Here is a 20,526-nt window from a genome sequence, read left to right on the forward strand (position 1 = left end):
CACTCTGTGTCCCCCACTCCCAGTTCTGAGGCTGTGTACCTTTGCCTCTCCCACCCATGTGCTTGCTGGCACAGATCTCTCAGTGCCATCCATTTCCTTGCTTTCATTCCACAGAAACATGGAGGGGGCTTGAGATGCATGCATCCAGCAGTGTGGCCATGTCCCGGACACAGCCTCAGTGTCCCCTTCCCCATGTTGCTGTCTCAATACAGAAGGGGGGAAGCAGCAGCTGGAGGCGATGCTGCCATGTCCAAGCTGTCACCTGCCTTCCCCCCAACCCTCCCCACCCCCATCTTCTCCTCCTTGATTTTAACTCTGTTGCCATTCTGGGACTCAAACAGCCCCGGTGCAAGGTGAGACACTGCACGAGTCACTGGCGATTCCTTTTGAGGGACTCTTTAGTTGTTGGGGTTTCTTTGTACAGATATAAAACAAGCAGAGGGCAGGCACCCACCAGGACACCTCTTGCCCTCCAGTGCTGCATTGCCATCCCGGTGCCATCCCCATCCATGCCCGCTCCGGGGCCTGGGAAGGTGACAGCTCACTCAGTCCTTGGAGTGCTGAGCCAGCCCTGGGGGGGGGACACAGGAAGCAAAGAGCCCCAGTGAAGAGCCATCCACGAGAGGAGGTGTGGGGATGCAGGGGGCTGAATGCTCACCGGGGCGGCAGGAGAGCTGGGGCCGTTCCCAAATCCCATCCTCACGGCAGCGGATGATGGGGGAGCGGCGCGGGGCGAAGCCGTGGCGGCAGTGGTAGCGCGTGATGGAGCCGATCTCGTAGCGCTGCTTTGGTTTGCCGAAGGCGAGGGCGTTGCTGACGGTGGGGGGGGGTCCGCACTGCACTGTGGGGTCGGGGGAGAAGGTGGGCGTCCTGGGGCTGCGCCGAACCCCTCTGCCTCACCACCAGCTCCCACCCCAACTCCAGGTGAGCTGAGAGCGGTCAGAACCCTTTTTTCCTTGCTAGGGGGGGGGGGGTGCGTGGCTTACCCAGCCCCATTTTGCAGGTGTAGGAGAGGTGGTAATTGCAGGGGACATCACTCCATTGTCCCCCGTCGTGCCACACAATGACCACGCAGTTCTCACCGGAGAGAAAGTAGCTGTCGGGTTGCCCCGGGTGCCAATTTTCGTAGAGCTGGGGAGCACAGGACGGGCTGGGGCTTTGCTGGCACTTTGCATTGCGTCCGTGCCGTGGTGCCCCATCTCCGTGCTGCTGGTTCAGGCACCCCAAATCACACGGTGCTCATGCCAGTGGTTTCAACTGAGGCTTCAAAACCTGGGATCCATCCCAAGGGATGGAGAAGGACCACGAGGTGTGTGGGGATGGGAAAGGGGTGGGGAGGGGGACTGGCAGCACGGCTTACCAGGGGGCTGCCGTCGGACCACTGGAAGTCCCCCTCGATGGTGCGGTCATTGAGGCCGATCCATTGGTACTCGTGGTACTGTTCTGGAGACAGAGGAGGGCATGGGGGGATCTGCCATCCCCTGGCATCCGCCAGGGCGGAGAGTTTGGGGGGGTCGCCGGGAGAGGGCAGCAGAGCCCCAGTGTCCCCATGCCTGTCCGTGGTGTCCCCGTGTCCCTTCCTGCTCCTCCTGGACCGCCCCAATTAATCCATCCTATTGCCGATGTTTCCTTTCCCCCTTTCCTTTTCCCCCTTCCCTTTTTCTCTTTTCTCTTTTCTCTTTTCTCTTTTCTCTTTTCTCTTTTCTCTTTTTTCTCTTTTCTTCTCTTTCCTCTTTCCTCTTTCCCCCTTCCTTTCCACTTTCCTTTCCCCTTTTTATAAAAACATTTGTGATGGTGTCTGCCCATCCAGCTGCCTTTTCCAATAGAGGGAGAGAAGCTTTGGCTCTGCTTTGCCCCTTGGCCAGACCCACTGTGGTGGGATGCTGGGTCCCATGCCCTGCAGTTTGGGGTGGCCCCACGTACCGTTGATGAAGTCCTGCTCCTCGGGGGTCAGGATAGTGGCCAGATGCCCCCCAAAATGTCTGCACTGTGACTCGGCGTCCTCCCAGCTCCTCCGGGTGGAGAAGTGCTTGTAGCAGGCTCCCTGGAAGCTGTCCCAGCTGGGGCTGCACCTCTTCAACGCTGAACCACAGCAGGAGAAAAGGAGGGGAGAGAGGACAAGGGTCAGCACCACGGAGCTCAGCCCAGGAGCAAGCCAAAAGAACACCCAAAACAGATTTCTGTGTGCTGATGCCTGAAGGACCACGGGCTGTGTGACCCTGTGGACTCACGTCTCTCGCAGCTGCTCCCTCCGTAACCTGGCAGGCAGAGGCAGGTGGGATGGGTGCCATCCTCAATGCAGGTCCCTCCGTTCAGGCAGGGGTTGGGGATGCAGCCACCTGCAAAGCACGGGCATCCCTGCTCACTGCATGCCCCTGAGCTGCCCCTCAGCCCTCAGATGGATGCACAGAATCTGGGGCACGGTGGCAGGCCTGGAGCCATCCCATCTTCCTGTTCTGGATGGGTTTGAGGCTTTGGCGTGTCCCTATCACTCAGCAGGACACTGTTAGAGTGTGCCGTGGATGGGGACGAGTCCTGCTGCCCCCAGAGCGGTGCAACAATGGCTCTTTTGGAGGGAACATAAAAGGATAAGCCCTTGACATGTCCCAGGCACACGTCCTCAGCCTGGCAGCAAAGAGAGCCTCGTGCCTGTCCCCAGCCTTACTGCTGTCACCTTCAGCCTGCCCAAGGCTGAGAACTCAGTGGTGCCATCCTTGACCTGCAAAACCAGCACCAGCCCGTTCCGGTCATTAAGACACACAGTCATTAATCCGTCCCCAGCTCAAGAATGTGATTTAGGGCTGTCGCCAGCGCCAGCAGCACAGGGAGTGCAAGTCCTTGGCACTATCCAATGCCCTGTGCCCTCGCTTGCCCCAGACAGCATCACCTCCCCGCCTGCAGGAGCACGCAGATGTCTCCAGTGGACTGCAGCAGGGTGAGAAATGAGCTATTTAAGGCTTGGGCACGTCCGGCTCTTTGGGAACATATCTCTTCTTACCAGGACATCATATCCACACTGCAAGGTGCTGAGCAGCGCCCATGCTGGGGGGGTGAAGAAAGGAACCCCAGCGAGGCTGTCCCACGGGGACAAGGGGCAGCAAGATGGGCAGGGGTTCGGTTGCAGAGCTGAGAGCATCCCGGCTTAGGAGCCAAGAGGAGTTTTGTCTTGGGGTCACTGCTCATGCACCCACCACCCTCCTGCAGCTCGTGGGCTCCATCTCAGCCCCTGGTGCTCACCTCGAGGCTGTGCACCCCCAGCACACCCAACACCCCACAGCTCTGCACGGCATTCAGCTGCGTGCACCGTAGGGATGCTCCAGGGACAGCTCACACCCTGCTCAGCCCCAAAGGCCCTCATCCCTCTGGGGCCCGGGGGGATTAGTTCGTCAGTGGGGATGCGAGCGAGGCAGCGGGCGCAAGGATGAAGGGAAGAGCTAGCCGAGGTGCGTGTTCTAGAAAGCTTTTAATTCCCTTTATTAGTACCACTGTTAGTCAGAGGAGGGTTTGGGACCTTCTTTTGTTAGATTTGTTTCTTTTTTTCTTTTTTTTTTTTTTCATGGAAACAGTCATTAAAACACTTCACAGAAGTAGAAGAGAATTAAGTGCATGCATAGCTCAGACCAATTTGTTTGACAAATATGTGCTTCTCCGGACCTTTAACCTTCCCTTACCCAGCCGAAGAGAGGAGGAGAGAGAGAGACAGACGGACAGAAGGACAGACAAGAGGAAAGCACAGTGCAAAGGAAAGGTGCTGCCACTCTCTAGTGCCAGCGTGCAGCCAGGAGCGCTGCCACAAGTGCAAAAATGACACAGTGCTGGGGACCCCCGGCCAAGCTTGCACCTGCACCCAGGCTGGCACGCTCTGTGGGCAGGGCGGGCAGTGGGGCGGCCGAGCTGGGTGCTGGGGACAGCCTGGGGGGCCCAGCATGGGGAGAGGTGAGGCCGTCCCTGTAGGTCCCACCTGGTTCTCCGGGGACGGCTGCAAGGAAACCCTCCACGGTTGCAACAGAGGGCATCGGGCGCTCTTCTCCATCCTCCTCCTCTTCCTCACCCTCCTCCTCTTCTGAAGATGCAGCGGGCATCCCGCGATCAGTGCTTGGGGTTTGCAGTGCATCGCTGCTGCTGGGCAACTCTGCGTGCCATGGGGTGACCTCCGTTGCTGGGGCTGTGCCCCCATCCCCTGGTGCTGTGGGTGAGGAGAGCCACGGGGCCCCCGACTGCTCCTCTCCATCATCCTGCAGCTGCGGCGGTGCAGGGGGCAGCGGGGATGCCCCAGGGTTTTCGGTCACATCTCCTGACAGCTCGGGGTCCTCAGCAGCCCCCGCAGTGTGGATGGGGGTGCTGGTCCCCCCAGCCCCACGGCTGCCTACGGAGGAGGATGGCTCTTGGATATCTGTCGAAGTGACAAAAGTGGCGCTGGTTGGAAGTGTCACCTGGCTGTCCTTGTGCCCAGATGCCCTGCCGTTGTGGGCTGGCCGCCCCACAGCTTCCCACAGGTGGATGGGGAGACATGTGGGGACAACGGAGCCAGGTGGCTGGGGATGCCCATTGGGTGGCTCTGTGTCACCTGCTGCAGCCACCGATGGGGATAGGGCGTCACTGGGTCCTTCTGTGCCCACCAAGACTGTCTGCACATTCGGCTTCATGGGCTGTCCAGGCTCTTGCCCTCTGCCTGGACTCTCTGCTGCTGTGTTCCCGAAGTCCTCACCCAGCACAGAGCCCAGTGGCCGTTCCAGCGCTGCTCCATCCTCTGCAAGGGGCAAGGAAAGGCAGTGAGACACCCACAAGAGGAACCAGACAGGAACCAGGCACTGGCATTGCCGGCAATGAGCAGAGCTGAAGGGAAAATGTTGACACAGTAATGCCTGAGGAGACAGAAACAGCCCCAGGTCTGGTGACGCTTCCCCCTCTGAACCAGCCCCCTTGCTCCAGCTTTGCCATTGCATTCTCCTGTCCCACAACACGTCGTTGCTTGGCCCCTTGCCTCCTCTTGGCACAAGTACAGCATGGTTTGGCACTGGCCCTGCCCGCTGCACCCTGCCGTCCTGGCCACTGGACGGACAGACGGACGACTGCATGGCAGGGACAGACCAACAGCCCCAAGCCTGTCACCACCACACCAGGACACCGGCACCCCGGCCGTGGGTGCGCCCTCGGTGAGATGGCACTTGGACAGCTCTGTGCCTGCATCCCTGCTGCTGCTCTCTGCGCCCCAGCCCTGAGCACTGCTGGACCTACCCGTGTGGGATGGCTCTTGCCTGGCCTCTGTGCACCTTCCACCTGTCCCTGTCGCCTCGTCCTGGTCTGCAGGGGACGGGCTGCCTGGTTGTACAGCACAGCTATGCGGGATGCCTGCCTTGGGGACGGCTGGGGCTGTGGGGAAAGGGGCAGCTGAGGATGGGTGACGTCCTCGTGCTGAGGACGAGGATGTATCTATTGGGGGGTGCCGGGTGTCTTCGGGGGACAGGCTTGGCTTTTCCAGCTCAGCATCAGCCACGTCCTTAAAGAAAGGGACGGCGTATATAGCCCCTCGCGACTCAATCTCCACTTGCGCTTTGGGCAGCTGCAGCTCCTCCAGCTTTTCTGCCACTGTAACAATCTCCTGGAGGCCCTCGGGCTCTCTGGCTTGATATTTTCCTGCAGCCTCAGGGAAAGAGTTTGTCCCTTCTGTGGGCAGAAAGAAAGTGGGGTATTACTGCCTTGTCCTGGCCCCGCGGCAGCTGGGGACAACCTGGGGGATCCCTGTGCCCCGGCTGAGCTGGGTTGTTAGTGGGTTATGCAGTACAGCACTGCGAGATGGGTCCGTCCTGCCTAGCTTCATCCGTGGAGACAGCGGGGAATCCACTGAGAAATGGGGAAACTGAGGCACGGAGGCATGCAGCAGATGGTTGGTGGGAGCACAAGGCCCAGGGGACGCTCAGGTAAGTGGGAATGGGAAGAATCTGTGCCTGTTATCCCTGTGAGCCTCAGTCCTCACTCACGTGCCCCGGTGCGCAGGGTGCCCTCAGCACCCAGTAGCTCGCTGCCTCTATTTCATTTCCTATCCGAGGTAATAAATAGACCTTACAGACCTGGCAGGCTGTGCCCAGCAGCCTACAGAGAACCCCAAAACGCCTTCAACATCCACACAGGGGCAAACCGTCCTAGAGCCGTGCTCCTGCAGCTGGCTCAGCCCCAAGGTGAGGGCTCATGGCATCGACCTGGGACAGGTGCTGTGCCCAGAGCCACCCTGAGCTCACATGGACAGAGACATCCCTGCCCTACTGTGCTACAGCAGCATGCAGTACTGAGGCCGACCTTGCACTATACTGCCATGCGCTATGCAGACCATGCAGGGCAACCATCCTCTATCACGATGTATCAGCATGCAGTATTGAGATCATGCGGGTTATTCCTCCCCTATCAAGATATATTGGCATGCAACACTGAGCTCATGCAAAGCATCCCTGCCCTGAGTCGGCATGCTCTACTGCAGATATGCGGAACACCCCACACTCCACAGCGACAGGGCGGCGTGGCGAGCACGTAGGGATCTCTATTCTGTCCCTGCTTCGTGCACCCCGGAGCCCAGCACTAAACTTCGGGGCCGCGGTGCCCCTGGTTACCTCGGAAGCAGTACGCATCGTATCTGCTCTGTGCGTCGGGGAATCCCGTCTGGTTGCGAAACTGGAAGATGGTTTTGACACCCGGCAGGGCTCCTCCGCAGCGCTCCCGCGGGGTGACGATGGGATAGCGGACGCTGCCATCAGCCAGCCAGCCGGGGTTGCAGGCATCCAACCCTGCACTCCAGGCTGCGTAGAGCTGTCCTGTGCTCGCCAGCACCGCACCCTGTGCCCGGCACCGCGCCACCGCCTCCTCCAGGGTAAACTTGTCCGGGGCCGTCTCCAAAAATATTTCCCCTGAAAGGAAGGAAACAGGCATCAGGAGATGGTTCAGGAATGGGGGGAGGGGTGGATGCGGGTCTGTCCTTGCACATGGGGCAGGGGCGAGCACTGAGCCACCTGCTCAGCTCTCCTGAGCTCTGCCCATATCTTGCTGCACAGGCAAACTTTCCAAAAGAAAAACGTGACTGATGCAGGTGCTGCTGATTCCACCTGGCAGTGGATTCCATGCCACGTAGCGTGCACGAGCAGCAGGGTAGCAGGTATGTGACACACAGGGACAACCCCAGGTCAGCAGCGCTCCCCAAGCAGTAGGAAGCATCAGTGGTTTATTGCAGCAGGTCAGCAAGGCAGCTCTGCAAAGGGTTGCAGGGAAGCAAGTCTGTGCCCTCTACGGAGCGCTACACATTTGGGACATTGCTAAGGGAACTGGGTGACAGCGCTGGGCTGTGAAAAGGAGGTTGGACATGGAGCACCACAGGCACCTGGCACGTCTTCAGCATAACAGTACACGTCGTACATGTCCTCCGGGTCCACCACACCGTAGTTCCTCACCCCTGGGAAGCCATTCATGTCTCCATAGCACGCCTCGCGGGGAGTGTGGATGGGGTACCTGGCAAAGCAGAGGGGAAGAATGGTGGTGGCTGAGGGGTGGCACAGGGGAGTCACTGGGTGCCAGAAACACACCATGGGGCGCTCACCTGACGGTCTGGTCAGCGATCCAGCCAGCATCACATTGCTCATAGCCTCCCAGATAGGCAGCATACAGCTGCTCAGGGGTGGCAATGCTGGCACTGATGGCAGTGCACGCCTCCTGCGCCTCGGCAAAAGTGTAGGTGTAGCGTGTGGAACCCCCACGGTAGTGAAACACCACTCCTGTAGGGAGGCACAGGGTGAGAAGCCAGGAGAGAGGATCCGGGCAGGGTCCCCCAAACTGTGCTGCTCCCTTTCCTGTGCGTACCTTTCACTCTGAGGTCAAGGATGTCGTGGCCGTCCTCGATGCCATGCTGCACGTCGCAGCGGTAGATCCCCGAGTCGTTGGGGCGCAGCTCGGTGAGCAGCAGAGAGGCGTCAGTGTAACGCTGATGGAAGACAGGCAAGGAGGCACGGAGGCGGTAGTCCTCACTCACCTTCACCTTTTCCCCCCGTGCTACCAAGATCTCCGCCTCCCTGCCTTCAGAGATGAAGGTCCACTTGACCCGGGGGGCTCCCAGCACTGCTCGGCGTCCCGCCGTGCTGGCAGTGGGCAGGGGTGCGAGGTAGGTGATGAGGCAGGGGATGGTGACGTCCCCTGCCAGCACAGCGTGAAGGGCTGGGTGCCGTGGGATGGACACCTGCAGGGCCTTGAGGTCATCTGGGGGGAGAAGAGCAGAGAGATGAGTGGGGCTGGCATGTGAACCTCCTGCCTCCAGGATACTGGCTACAGTGTGAGGGTGAGCACGACTGGGGCTGTGTTACCTGTGACATCTTCAGGGCTGAGCACCTCAGGGACCACCGTGGGGGCAAACGCCCAGAGCAGCAGCAGTGGGAGAACTGAGGCCATCCTGTGCCCTGTGAGGGGTTACAAAAGTCCAGCAGAGGGTTTGAAGTGCAAAGAAGTATCATAACCTCCAGCTCTCTGCCGGAGGGAGTACTGGGAGAGACTGTTGCCTGCATGCACGGGGTGATGCACAAAAGCATCAGGTTGAGAGCATGCAGCCAGCACTGACCCTGCATGGCATAAAGGAGAGGGAGCAGAAGGAAATGTGCAGATGTGCCCTGAGGAGCAGGAGAGCTGCAGTGCCTCAGCTCAGTGCCCAGGGTGCAATCCAGCCCCAGGGAGAGGGGTCCTCTGGGGACAGCAGATCTGAGCACAGCATGGAAAGTCTGAGCGCACAGCCAGGCAGGAGGAGATGCCAGAGCTGGGCTGCGCATTGAGACACCGCAGTCAGAAACCTCAGAGGGGATTGTAATAGCTGGTGTTGATCAGGGTTGAAGGAATGAGCCACTGAGCCCTGGCTCATGGTGTGAGAGCATGAGTGCACGCATGCAAGCTGGGCTTTTGGGTGTGCATGCATTGCAGCTTGCATGTGCACTGCAGCATGCATGTGCACGTGTATGGGCACGTACATGTGCTTGTGAGTGTGCTTCCACACGTGTGGCCAGGGGGGTTCAGCTGGAGATGGGGATACTGAGGGTGCACAAAGCACGGGGCAGTGGGGGAGGGATGGAGCAGGAGGTCTCCTCGTTGCCATTCAGCTCACGCCGGAGGTTTCCCGCGCACAGGCTGGGAAAACCAGGGCCGAGTAAAGCAGCCATTATGTCCCAGGTCTCTCTCAAGGCTGCCTGGCACAAAGGGCTCTCCCCCGCCGGCTGAGGAGCAGCACTGAAAGGAGAGCCCAGCAGCTAGCACGGCTGTCACCAGCTCCGCAGAGCAGCACCGGGGACACTGGGGATGTCACGGAGGAGCTCCAGCCATCTGGAGAGGACACCAGGGATATGGAGAGGTCCCTGCGTGGTGCATGGCTCTGCAGGATAGCGTGGCCCCATGCACTCCTCTGCAGGGGCTCGGTGGTTTCCTCGGCCCTGGACTGGCACGCAGCGACCCTGAGCCTCAGAGCGCCTTTGTAATTTATGAGCTCTTTGTGCTGCATTGATTTTGGCAGCCACTGAAGCAGATTTGGCACCTCTGTGGTGAGCTCTGGCCCAGGTTGCAGGCTGCCAGGGCCAGGCTGAAGGGAGGCTGTCCTGGAGCTGCATCTCTCTGCAAAGGATGATCCCCGAGAACCCCAGGGGACCAACATGCCAGGGAGTGGTGTGAATACAGCCCAAGAACCAAGGGCAAACAGCCTCCAGCACTACACGTACACCTCTTAGCACCGTGCACCATGCTTGCACAGCCCCTAGCACCATGCACTCTGGATGTACAACTCCTAGCATCACGCACCATGGACACACAGCCCTGAGCAGCACGCACCATGCACGTACAGCCCCTTAGCACCACGCACCACACACGCACGTCCCCTAGCACTGCACGCCGTGCATCCATCCTTTTCCATCCAATACATGACCAGTGCTGCCAGCACCAAGCTGGGGGCTTTCCCAGCTCTGGATTGATCATTGGAATTCAGCCCCATGGGGCAGATTGAGGGATGGTCCCTGCTGCGTGGTGACTGGCTGTGACCCCCAGTGTGGTGGAGCAAGGCACTCTTTTCTTCCTGTTCCCCAGGCGCAGCAGTGGTACAAGCAGGGAGCAGCCGTGAAGCCTCAGCAAGGAAATTCAGGGGATGAAAGCTGCATGAGCACAGCAAGACGGAGTGAGCGGGGGGCTGCTCCCCTCCTGTGCCCACCCAGAGCTGGGACACCCAACACACTGGGACTGGGGCTCCATAGGGGTTAAACCCAACTCACCCTGCCCACGGGAGTCCCGTGATGGCAGGACTCTCAGGCGTCACTGTTTGAGGTTTGGGGTTTGGGGTTGGATATGTATTTTTTTCCTATTATTTGCCACAAATGGAATTTTTCGTTTAGCCTTCGCAAGGGAAAGGCTGGGAGCGGGAGCAAGGGAAGGCAGCTAAAGGGAAAGTGGGAAGCAGGGAGCAGGGCTGCGTTGGCTCTGAGCTCCCAGCCACGGGGATGGGTGGGATGCTCACGTGCACACTGATTGCCTCCATTTCCCTGGGAAACCAGGTGGAAAATGAGCAGAGGTATTTCGGGATGAGAACAATCTTTTTCTTCCTCCCCTGAACTCACTCTAATTTAAGCCACAGCAAAGCACGAGTGATGCTGCAAACGGGGGTCCCGAGCCCCTTCCTCTCCACAGCATCACAGAGAAGCTTTCCCAGGCTGTCCCATCCCCATGCAAAGCCCCTCTGTCCCTGCACGTGACAACTTTGTCCCTGCTCCCAAGGTGCCCTGCCAGCCCATAGCGCAGCTGATCAGCGGCTTTCCAGGGATGCTCAGCTGCAGAATGAGTCAGCAGCCACAGGCAGAGCCTGGCCCCGCTCCAGTCTGCCCCGTCCCCCCCCATCTCCGGGCTGCAGGTGCCCCAATGTTCCCATGCACGTGCCTGTCCCTCTCTGAAACTGTCCCCTCCTTGCTGCAAACTGCCCCTGCTTCCTGCACCACCAACAAAACAAGGGGACCCACCATACTGGGGGGGGGGGTCGCAGCAGTGAGCCCCCCATGTGCTGAGCACAGAGGATGCTGCGGGAAGCACCCAGCAGCCTCTTGGCAGCAGCTGCTGGCAGAGCATAAAAGGCCGGAAGCAGGTGGGAATGGGGGGGAGGAGGGGTCCTTTGGCTGCCAGAGCTGCTCAACCCCCCCCCCCCCAGCCCATGTTGGAGAAAGGGGCTCCTTGTTGCTGGGCTGGGATGTGCCCCCACTGCACAGGGAAGAGCTGTGTCCCGTCCCCAAAGCCTCATGGAACTGCAAAGGGCAGAGCTGAGCTGGTGGACCCTCAGAGGGACCCCACAGTCACTTGGGCATGGTTCACACATCCGTGGAGCTTTGCAAACCCACCCACTGCTGCATGGCTCCGGTGGGAAAACTGAGGCATGGATTGGGGTGGGGTGGAGGAGAAGGTGCCCCATATTTCAGCAGCAGAGCCTGGCCCCTCAAATCCACCTTCCAAGCACAAAATCACAGCACTGCAAAGAAGTGCTCAGGCTCCCAGTTTGCCCAGTCCAAACCCATTCCCTGCAAAACAACCCCAAACGTCCCGAGCATCATCACCCTGAGCTGTACGGGGTGGGCAAGGACCTGCCCAAAGGGGGCAGCAACCCCTGGACTGAGCCCCTCATGCAGAGAGGTACTGGAGCAAAGGGCAGAAAGGGTCTTTCCCACCCCTCACCAGCTGAAGAAGCAGCAACAGTTTCTGGGTCTGCCTGGGCTCTTCCCAGCTGGGGAGCACTGAGGGCTCAGTGGGATGCTCAAGGGGAGCACCTCCATCCCAGAGAAAAAACACTGTTTCTGCAAGAGGGCAGGGGATGCACATCAAAGTGCCCCAAGCCCTGGGCACACACACAAACATTCTGGGTTTGTTCAGTAGGGAAAAGCAATGAAAACCCCACAAAACATTCCCTTTCTTTTTTTTTGCCCAGCCCCCCTTGGGACACCAGCAGGAGTGGGGGGAAAGAGCTGGGAGCCAATGGGAAAATCCTGTGATGCTGTGCAGCCCTGCTCTCCCTCAGCCCCCGTGGTGTGGGGCAACTTCAGCCCCAATGCTTCCCACTCCCCCACCCCCCCTGCCAGCTCTGTGCCTCTTTTTCCCATCCCGGTGCTGCCCTGATTGCATCCTCCTTAGAACGAGGACCTGTCCCTGGTGGCTGAGCAAGGAATGGGCTCCATGCTGAGACCTGCAAGCCCCAATCCCCACTAACATCAATCCCAAAGTCACTTTCCCACCTCAATCCTCAAGCACGCCCCCCCCCCCCCCCATTCCTGCTCTGCAGAGCCGGCGCCACCTGAAAGAAACTTGCAGAGCTCTGCCAAGGACAAAACGGGGACCGGTGGGAGCATCCCTGCTGGACATCCAGGTCACCCCCAGCAAGCAGGGAGAGCTGTGCCCACCCCCCAGCCCCATCACCTCCCTGCTTACTTTCTGCTGGCACAGAGGTGACATGAGATATTGCAATAATAGCGCAGTACAGCCCGCAGGAGGGGCTCTCCCCGTGTCCCACCTTGCTCACGGTGCGGGCGGGGGTCCCCGGGGGCCCGGTTTGGGGTTGAGCTGAGGTTTCTCCGGGGTAGAAGTAGGCAGCAGGTTGGCAGCAGGGCTGGAAGTGAGCTGCACCGGGCATAAGTGCAGACACCGAAAGAAGAGGAGTCCTCTGTGTGTGTCCGTGTCCGCGTCTCTCTCTCTCCCTTTTTTTTTTTTTCTTTTAATCCTTCCTCTTTCCCTCCTCCTTTTATATTTTATTCCTTCCCCTAAGTAAGAAAGAAAGAAAAAAAAATTATTACCGTGTTGGCTGAGCGCGTTGTCCCTCCCCGTCCCTCCCTCCTGGCAAAGGCAGCACGAGACCCACGCCGCGGCTGCTCCAGCTGGGCACGCTGTTAACCCAATGCAGCAGAGCCGAGCAGCTGGGAAGGGACAACCTATATTCAGTCCCCTCTGGCATCGGGGTGCACTTTGAGTGCTTATTTCCGACACTGGGCACCTCCGGCAGGATGTGGAGCCGGTGAGGGGGGGGGGGTGTTCTGTGAGAAGGGGTCCTGCAGCTGGTGGAGCTGTGGCTTTGTCATGCAAAACCCCCTCTGTCAGCTCCGCTGCCGTCCCCATGTGTTGGAGGCACTGGAGTGGGACCGGGGTTTTCACTCACCCCTAAGGGAGAAGAGAAGCTGAGAGCTGACATCCTGGCAGACGCCGTGCCTCAGTTTCCCCATCTGCAGCCAGGGATGGGATGGGGTGGGGTGGGATGGGATGGGGTGGGGTGGGATGGGATACGTCTGTATGGGATAATGAATGCATCTCTGGGTCTGGTGGCTCGCACCAAGACCCCGATCCTCCTCTCTGAGAGGAATCCAGCAGATGAAGGGCTGAGTCCTGGGCGCACCAGGGACAGGGTTTGCCCCCCTTGGTGGAGCTGAGCCCTGAGAGCCGATATTGCAGCTTTTTTAAGCAGGTTGAGCTCAAACTTTCTCTGGCTTACAGCATCCTCCACCCTGGGGAAGCCAGCATGGCTCTTGCCGGATAATTGCTCGGGTGAGTTTGCAGAAAGCCGCAGCTCCTGAGCAGAATTAATCATTTGTCACCCTGGGAAATAATTACACACGGTGGAGAAGGTCTCATTAGCAGAGCAGTCCAGCAGGCGATGCATGCCACAGCATGGCACATGGCTGGGACGCACACCAGGATGGACATGAGGACAGACATAGGGATGGACGCTGGGATGGGCAGGGGGAAACGTGTCTCCCCCCCCTCCCCACCACCACCACCACCAGTCCCAGACCTGTGGCTGCTCCCTCCCATGAGCTCACATCCTGCACCCGGTTCTTTGTGGCAAAGCACTCGGGGATGAGGAAGAGGCAAAGCGCCTGCTCAGCAAGGACAGATCTCATCCTAATTGGGAACAAATGTTCCTCGCTGGCTCAGCAGAGCAGCTCCTTCACGCTGCCCAAGAGGCCACTGCTCTGCCTGTCCCTCCTGCCCTCTGTGTCCTGATGGGGGGGGAATGGAAAAGACAGATCCAGGGACAGCTGGCATCTGGAAGGGAGAGGGGTCAGGGCAAAGTGGCGGCAGGGCACAACCCTTGTCAGCCATCAGAGAATCCCCACCTGCTGCTCAGCCCCCCCACTCCTCACCCCAGGTGATGTCATGGCCTTGCCAGCCCATCTCATTGTCCCAACAGCAGTGGCCCCATGGGAACCTCGTCCAACAAGCACATCTCCCTTGGCCACAGGCAGTCCCCAGCTGCGTCCCCATGCCCAGCTGTGCTTCTTCCTCCTCCTCCTCCTCCCCCTGGGGCCCTGCTCGAAGCCACGTAGCAGCACCCTGTGCCAATCCCAGTGGGGGCTGCGAGTCTGTGTCACCCCCAGACCTCCTGCCATCAAACAGCCACCCCAAAGCATCCTGCAGAGGGAACCACATCCCCATCCTGGGGGTCCCAACCCCAAGCACCCTCCAGTGACATTGCCCCCATCCCAAGCAGGTCCTGACTCCAAACACCCCCCACAGACACACAGACGTCCTCATTCTGAGGCTCCCAGCCAAGTACCCTGCAAGGACACACGCATGCCCCAGTCCCAAGTGACTCCTGATCCTAAACACCCCAAAGGGGAAGGGGTGCAGCAGCACCTTCCCCTGGGCAGTCCTCCATGCAGACCCCAGGCAGGGCAGGAGGGCTGTCCACTCCTTGGGGAGCCCCATGTTTAGGGCACCCCATGGAGTCCCAGGGGAAGGTGGGGCACAATGAGGAAAGGCAAAGCAAAGATCTGGGATCAGCATCAGCACTGGGGTGCCTTCAGAGGAGGAGAGAATTTGGAGCTGAGGGAAAAGCGAAAAGACAACGTGCCCAGCATGAACAGAAGAGGATGAGCAACGGAAACGCATCGCCCCGATTATCAGCCTCTAATTAGCAACAACGTCTTCCCTGTGCTCCCTCCTGCCTTCTGGGCTGGGGGAACCCAACGGGGCTCCTGGATGGGATTCTGCCTTCACCCTCCACCTCCCCCCGCCCTCCATACACCCCAAATGGCGGAAGGACGGTGGCTCGTGGACGCAGTGCCCGAGTAGCCCCATGCACTGCAGGGCTCGCGTTGGATCTGGATGGCTTTGGCCAGCAGAGGGGACTATTGCTCGCCTCTTTCTTGCAGCGGGGCGGGAGCTCAGTGGAGACGACGTGGGACAGCTGGGAGGGGACGCTGATTCTTTGCAATGCAGGGGACAGCCCAGGGACCCTCCCCACCGCCCCTCTAGGAGTGGAGGGAGTGGGGGGTGGGGGTGTATCCGGGAGAGAAAGAGCTGGCACAAAGCCTCTCCCCGATTATTTCTTTTCCGGCCTCTTTTGTTCTCAGACAGCTCCAAGTTGGAATTTCTAAACCCTCCTCCCCACCCCTAGAATAAATCAACTGGAAAAGAAAAATTAAAAATCAAAAATAAAGGATGCCCGCTGGGCTGGCTGGATAGAGGGCTGTGGAGCTGGGGCAGGATTTATGCCAGAGCAGTGCCTCTGGCTGAGCTCAGATCTGCTCCAGACACTGAGATGCACTGAGAGTGCACAGAGCATCCCCACAGGGCGTCTCCTCCCCGGGACACCAAAGCCCTCGGTGGCACCGTTTGGAGCAGTATAAAGAGCCCCACAGTCAGGCACTGGGGGTGGGGGTTTGCCCTTGGAAAACCCCAGGTAAAATTCGTGTGAGCCTCTCTCCGCGCCAAGCTCACTTGGTGCTCTGTTTGATTTTGGGAATTAGCTGAGCTACAGATGGCACCAATCCCCGAGGTGCAGGGTGCAGTGTGCTCTTCAGGAATCCCAGCTGTACATAAAGGGGAAACTGAGGCACAGCAAAACCCATCCCTGCCCTGAATGAATCGACCGTCCCCACAGCATCCCCCCAAAGCGCAGCTCCTCCCCAGCGTGGCGCGTTGCCATCCCCACTCAAGCACTGCCCAACATCCCAAGGGGACAGAGGGGGATGGGGCACAGGGACGGCGCTGGCAGCAGCTGTGCCGGCTGTGGAAGGGTTAACTGCTCCTCTGCTCGGGTCTCAGAGGCCTCCCACTCACCCGGCGTGAGTATGAATAGCTGCGTTCGCCCGAGCCGGCACCGCTCTGCTGCCTTCCTTCTGCCGCCGAGATGCTGAGCATGGAGGGCTTCGTGGGGGCGAGAGCTCTGGGTGAGGAATCGCTGCAGATGTGGGACCTCAACAAGCGCCTGGAGGCCTACCTGGCCCGCGTTAAGTACCTGGAGGAGGAGAATGAGGGGCTGCGAGCTGAGATCCAGAGCACCAAGGAGAGCCCGGCCGGGGACCCACGCAGAGCCAGGTACGAGGAAGAGCTGCGGTCGCTGCGGGATGCGCTGCACCGCGCCTTCACCGAGAAGTGTGCGGCCGAGCTGGCCAGGGACAACCTGTACGAGGAGGTGCAGCATGTGAGGAGCAGGTGCCAGAAGGAGCAGGCAGCCCGCGAGGAAGCCAAGAGGCAGCTGTCCTCCAGCAAGAAAGAGCTGGAGGAGGAGAGACGGGCGCAGATCTGGCTGAAGGAGAGAGCTGTGCAGCTGGAGAAGGAGGTGGAAGCTCTGCTGGAGGTGCACGAGGAGGAGAAAGCGGGGCTGGACCAGGAGCTCGCCAGCTTCTCTCAGAGCCTGGAGGGCTTCCGTTGTGCTCCGGTGGCATTCCAGCCCGTGGAGGTGGAGGACTACTCCAAAAGACTGTCAGAGATCTGGAGAGGGGCGGTGGAGACCTACAAGGCGGAGGTGGCGCAGCTGGAGCGTGCACTTGGCCAAGCCAAGGAGAACCTCTGGCAGGTGGCAGAAGACAACCAACAGAGCCAAATGCAGCTGCGGCACCTGGAAAAGGAGCTGGTGGGGCTGAAGGTGCGGAAGGAGATGCTGGAGGAGAGCCTGGGCCAGCAGTGGCAGGAGCAGCACGGAGAGGCTGAGAAGTTCCAGGTGGGGAGAGTGGGGAGCTTGGGGGGCTCGAAAGCTGGGAGGGTTAAGAGCAGCCCCAGGGTGGGCTGCAAGCCCCAGGGCAGCAGTCATTCCTTCCCATTTCTGCTGCCACTGCCTTCGGGATGGATAAACTTCATCCGACTTAGCCACAGCTGCAGGCAGACAGCTGTGAAAGTAATTCTGCAGGGGAAGTTGTGGTGGGAGCAGGCTGGAAATGCAGCCCCAGCTCATAGCTGGAGCTAGAGACCCCACGCAGGGAAGGGTCCCTCTTTGTTCCCGGTTTGAGGATGGAGAAGGGGATACCACAGCCATCCTCTCAAAGGAATCCTACTTCCCAATCTGACATCGCATGGTCCCGATCCCCCCCGCCTTCCCATCCCTCCTCCAGCGGCTACATCCTTCTTGCTTTTTTACTCCATTCCTCTCCTTGCTCCCTTGAACCCTCTCCAACTTCCCCATGTGAAAAGCAAGTGTCTCACCTCCCTGCAGCACCCTGAGCACCTGGGCACCCCCAGGACACCCATCTCTGACATCCCCAAGGAGTACCGAGGGCACCTATGGGTGACAGCGAGAGCCGCCCCAAGCAGTGCTGGGGTTGGATGGATCCAGGGTCCCCATCCCCACTTCTTGTCATGCAGCAGGCGGTGCCGGAGTGGAGTCACAGCTGCTGACCCACATCCTCCGGAAGAGGACGGAGTGCTTAATTTCCCATGGGACAAAGAGGGTCAGGACCAGGAAGAAAAGAAATGATGGGGGTGGTGGGAAAGGCACAATCCGGGCAGAAATGTGCCACCAGAGCTCCCTCCCTTTCTGGGGAGATCAATCAGGTTCCTGACCCTGTGCTTCTCACCACAGCTGGCCATCGAGGCCCTGGAGCAGGAGAAGCAGAGCCTGCAAGTGCAGATCGCCCAGGTGCTGGAGGACAGGCAGCAGCTCATGCACCTCAAGATGTCCCTCAGCCTGGAGGTGGCAACCTACAGGTGAGGTCTCCTTCACGGTGGCACTGCTCCCTCTGGGGACACAGAGTGCTCCCACTGTGCTCCCGTGTGCTCAGAGCAGGGTGATGCCCCAAATCTCCCCTTGCAGCATTACCCAACCTGGCTGGACAGAGCTGTAAGAACTGCTGGGAGACTCTGGGGTTGAACCCTGCAGCCCTCAGTCCGCTTGCAGCCCTTCCAGATGGCCCCAGACAAAGGCAGGCTCGCAGAGGACTGGGGGTACGATTAGCATGAGAATAGGGGCTGTCCCCAGCGGAGGGGCCTCCCCGGCAGAGCATGATGTCACCCGGTAGTGAGGACACCAAGCTGGGGATGGGGGGATGGGAGGGGGCCCACAGAGCAAGGAGGGAAGAGATCCTTGGCAGGCAGTGAGGGGCTGCCCCCTGGGATCCCCTACCCCCCTACCTCACAACCAGGTGACACAACAGTTCGGCCCCAGAAAAACCACCCACAGACATGTTATGCTTCAGTTTACCTTTGAAGCATCCCCCTGAGTTGCACAGGGACTGACTTGATTTGGCAGCTCAGCAAAGATATCACCCCCCCTCCTCCCCCCCCCCCCCCTCCAACACCTCTCCTTACAGGACACTGCTGGAAGCAGAGAGCACCCGGCTGCAGATGCCTCCCGGGGAGTTCAAGCTGGCCAACAGCCTGCGAGGTAAGGAAGGGCCAGGGAGCAGAATGATTTTCCTGGCAAGGGTTGGTCAATGCGATAGGAAGGTGCTAACAGCAGGCTCTGGTCTTGCTGGCACCTCTGTATAGAGCAGATAAGGGCTTATCTGCTCCTTCACTTCTTTTTTTAATTCTTCCCCTGCATGAGGAGCCTGAGCATGGGACCTCAGGCTGGGCAGCAGGCTGAGCATTTCCTTTTTTCCTTAAATATATTGAAAAGCTGTCACCTGCACACATCCCTGCAAGCCCACCACATCTCTGACCCCACTGCTGCAGGCAGAGCAGAGCATCCGTCGTCCCATGAGGTACCCCTGGCAGCATCAGTGCTCTGCAACACTCAGGGGAGGAATTTCTCACTTCCCAAGAAGTGTTTAAAAATAGGAGAGGGGTCAGCAAGAGGGGAGAGAGGAGCTGTTAGGCTGCAGTTGGGTGATCTCTGCCCCAGCCCTTGGGTTTTGGGCTGTGCCCCCCCACACTGTGCTCTCCCTGCTCTCTGCAGATGTCAAGCTGGAGGTGAGCAGCAGCAAGCACCGTGCCAGCCTTGCTGCCTTCCCCCGGCCCGAGGGGGTGGCACAGCTGTGCAGAACCCCCGGTGATGCCCTCAAGGCGCTGACTCCCAAAAACAAGAGCTCCAGTGCACAGGAGTTCCAGAAAATCAACTCAGTCCTGCAGGCACCGAGGAGCTGGGAGCCTGCTGCCCCCAGCCACGCTGTCCCAGTGCTGTCCCCCGTGCCAGGCAGTGGGGGGGCAGAGAGCCCAGCCCATGAGTGTGGGGCTGGTGAGGAGTCCCCCATGCAGAGCCCACTGAGTCCTGAACAGCTGGTCAGCCACGCACTGCAGGATGCTCTCAAGGAGATGCAAGATGACACTGAGGCCAAAGAAGTGCCCAAATTCAGTGCTACCCAGAGTACCAGGGATGGGGATCTTGAAGACCCCACGGAGGAGGAGGCTGCAGGAACCCAGGAGATGGGTGTTGAGGGTGGTACCATGTCCCCACCTGGGCTGTGTCTCTGCAGCAACGTGCCCACATTGCTAAGTGCCACCCAGAGTGATGCGGAGAGCCAGGAGGAGAAGTGGGAGGAGGAGAGGAGTAAAGAGGAGGAGATGTTGAACGCACTGAGCTCCACGGAGAGCCAGGAGCCAGGGGGAGAGCCCTGGGGAGGAGACACAAAGGGGTCCAGGCTGGAAGTGGGCAAGGAGGACATGGAGGCCACCAGCATGGAGGCTCTGCATGTCTCGGAGTACAAGGAGCAAAGGGAACCCTGGAGCCCTTCCAGAGAGGATGAGGAATGTGAGTTCCCAGATCAGGAGAGGGAAATGCGAGAAGAAGGGTCCCTGCAGACGGAAATCGAAGCTGCTTGTGCTGTCCCTGTGGGGAGCCACCCAGTTTTGCCTGCGGGAATCCACTTGCAAGAGGACTTTGTTGAAACAGAGCTGAAGTCTGAGCACCAGGAGGTGTCCCTGTGTGAGCTGGGTGCTGCTGCAGGGGACGAAAGGGAGCAGGAGGTGTGCCTGGAGATGAGGGCCTCTAGCATTGAAGGGGCCGTGCCAGCAGCAGAGGGCTCATCAGGGTCTGAAGAAGACACTACAGGAAGGGAGAGCACAGGCAGAGCACAGGATGATGAGGGAGAGGAGGAAGATAAAGGAAGGGAGGCATTAGGGGGAGAAGACCCCCAGGCAGGGGAGGCTTTGGGAGCCAAAGAGATAAGGCAGGAGAGCATGGGCTTGGAGGAGGCTGAAGGCATGTGGGAGGAATCTGTGGACATGTGGGAAGAACATAGAGACCCCCAGGAGGGACATGGGGACCTGCAGGAGGAGAAGGAGGACCTGGGGGAGGAACACAGGGACCTACAGGAGGAGCATGGGGACACCCAGGAGGAGCATGGGGAC

At 59.5% G+C, this 20,526-nt stretch overlaps 2 protein-coding genes across 2 annotated transcripts in view; one reads left to right on the forward strand and one right to left on the reverse strand.

The window, feature by feature from the left end:
• Window positions 1–400: 400 nt before the first annotated feature.
• Window positions 401–16,153, reverse strand: BCAN (brevican). The gene is made up of 16 exons (XM_042821231.1): window positions 16,084–16,153; window positions 12,542–12,788; window positions 8,340–8,432; window positions 7,843–8,235; window positions 7,583–7,757; window positions 7,367–7,494; window positions 6,606–6,899; window positions 5,239–5,667; window positions 4,568–4,750; window positions 3,962–4,393; window positions 2,232–2,339; window positions 1,924–2,082; window positions 1,361–1,443; window positions 987–1,131; window positions 659–841; window positions 401–571 (listed from the first exon to the last, which is right to left on the reverse strand). The coding sequence occupies exons 3-16, from the start codon at window positions 8,422–8,424 to the stop codon at window positions 546–548; spliced, it is 2,823 nt and encodes a 940-aa protein (XP_042677165.1). The 5' UTR covers window positions 8,425–8,432; window positions 12,542–12,788; window positions 16,084–16,153; the 3' UTR covers window positions 401–545.
• The window catches only part of NES (nestin), a 7,096-nt gene continuing 2,668 nt past the window's right edge, over window positions 16,099–20,526 (forward strand). The window contains exons 1-4 of the mRNA XM_042821230.1: window positions 16,099–16,966; window positions 17,822–17,946; window positions 18,549–18,622; window positions 19,136–20,511. Of these exons, the coding sequence (XP_042677164.1) occupies window positions 16,154–16,966; window positions 17,822–17,946; window positions 18,549–18,622; window positions 19,136–20,511 (2,388 nt within the window). The 5' untranslated portion in view covers window positions 16,099–16,153. The remainder of the gene's footprint in view (window positions 16,967–17,821; window positions 17,947–18,548; window positions 18,623–19,135; window positions 20,512–20,526) is intronic.

Source organism: Centrocercus urophasianus, unplaced genomic scaffold (assembly GCF_019232065.1).
Source record: "Centrocercus urophasianus isolate 14NV4802_14NV808 unplaced genomic scaffold, USGS_Curo_1.0 seq_199, whole genome shotgun sequence".
NCBI lineage: Eukaryota > Metazoa > Chordata > Aves > Galliformes > Phasianidae > Centrocercus > Centrocercus urophasianus.